This window comes from Pyrgilauda ruficollis, unplaced genomic scaffold, assembly GCF_017590135.1.
Source record: "Pyrgilauda ruficollis isolate IOZ18807 unplaced genomic scaffold, ASM1759013v1 scaffold697, whole genome shotgun sequence".
Classification (NCBI taxonomy): domain Eukaryota; kingdom Metazoa; phylum Chordata; class Aves; order Passeriformes; family Passeridae; genus Pyrgilauda; species Pyrgilauda ruficollis.
In genome coordinates, this window is record NW_024528788.1 from 4,639 (window position 1) to 5,800 (window position 1,162).

The 1,162-nt window shown below is 69.3% G+C and overlaps 2 protein-coding genes across 2 annotated transcripts in view; one reads left to right on the forward strand and one right to left on the reverse strand.

The window, feature by feature from the left end:
* LOC121363000 (peroxisomal membrane protein 11B-like) overlaps positions 1-616 on the reverse strand; it is a 4,562-nt gene extending 3,946 nt beyond the window's left edge. Inside the window, exons 1-2 of the mRNA XM_041484968.1 lie at positions 456-616; positions 18-296 (exon numbers count right to left, since the gene is read on the reverse strand). Of these exons, the coding sequence (XP_041340902.1) occupies positions 18-296; positions 456-511 (335 nt within the window). The 5' untranslated portion in view covers positions 512-616. The remainder of the gene's footprint in view (positions 1-17; positions 297-455) is intronic.
* Positions 617-1,039: 423 nt separating this feature from the next.
* The window catches only part of LOC121362997 (LIX1-like protein), a 6,212-nt gene continuing 6,089 nt past the window's right edge, over positions 1,040-1,162 (forward strand). Inside the window, exon 1 of the mRNA XM_041484965.1 lies at positions 1,040-1,158. Coding sequence (XP_041340899.1) covers positions 1,040-1,158 — 119 coding nt within the window. The remainder of the gene's footprint in view (positions 1,159-1,162) is intronic.

Sequence of the window (1,162 nt, forward strand, 5' to 3'; positions counted from 1 at the left end):
CCCCCCAGCCCACTCACGCTTGCGGCCCAGGCTCAGGTGAGCCTCCAGCTGCTGCAGGCGGCTCAGGGTCCCGGAGCTGCCCCCGGAGCCGTTCCCGGCGCGGCTCAGCGCGGCCCCGGCCAACACACAGGCGTACTGAGCGGCCCTGCCCCCCCCCAGCCCACTCACGCTTGCGGCCCAGGCTCAGGTGAGCCTCCAGCTGCTGCAGGCGGCTCAGGGTCCCGGAGCTGCCCCCGGAGCCGTTCCCGGCGCGGCTCAGCGCGGCCCCGGCCAACACACAGGCGTACTGAGCGGCCCTGAGGACAACGAGGGAGTCAGCGAGGGGGGAACCGGGGATGTCACCCCGGTGCTTCGGACCCCTCCCGGTTCTCTGCGATCTCCTCTGGCCCAGAGCCACCCCGGGATTTTGGGATCCCCCTCCCCTGATTCCCCTCCCCGGGGAGCCGAGGCTGCACCTGAGGAGGCGCTCCCGGGCCTGGCTCTGGGCGCTGAAGCGCACCCAGGCCTCCATGGCGCGGGCCCGGTACCGAGCCCGGTACACCGGCGTCACTTCCGGTACCGCCGCGGCTCTTTCCCATTGGCTGAGGGCGGACCCGCCCGCTGCGACCAAAACAGTGCCCGTGAATGGCGGAATCTCCGCCTCTAAATCTGTGTCGAAGAGTTTGATTGGTTTCTTTCGCCGTTAATTGCTTCTCCTGATCAATAAGAGCGGGGCTGTCACCCCGTACCGTCATCTCTGCTGGTTTGTGCTTCCTGCATTTTGATTCGTTTATTCTCCTGTCAATCTAAAGTTTCCGAAATACGATTGGACAATGGCCCCCAAATCCCCGCCCCTTACCGCCCCACGACCACACACCGCTATTTGTGTTAGTGGGCGAGTGCGCCGCGCCCTGACCCCGCCCCTCGAGCCGCGCACCGCGTTGTGATTGGCCTTCTGATGCTTTCCCCTCCTCCCCCTCCCCGATCCGGCGCTCCTATTGGTCTGCCGGGCGCGGAGCGGCGCTGATTGACAGCGCGGCGCTGAGGAGGGAGCGCGGCGATGGAGGCGGTGCGGGCGCAGCGGCTGCAGCCCGGGGTGGGCGCCGGGCCCCGCGGGGCTCGGCCCGGCCTCACCGGGGCCCCCGCGGGGCTCGGCCCGACACCGGCAGCGGGCTCGGGGTTG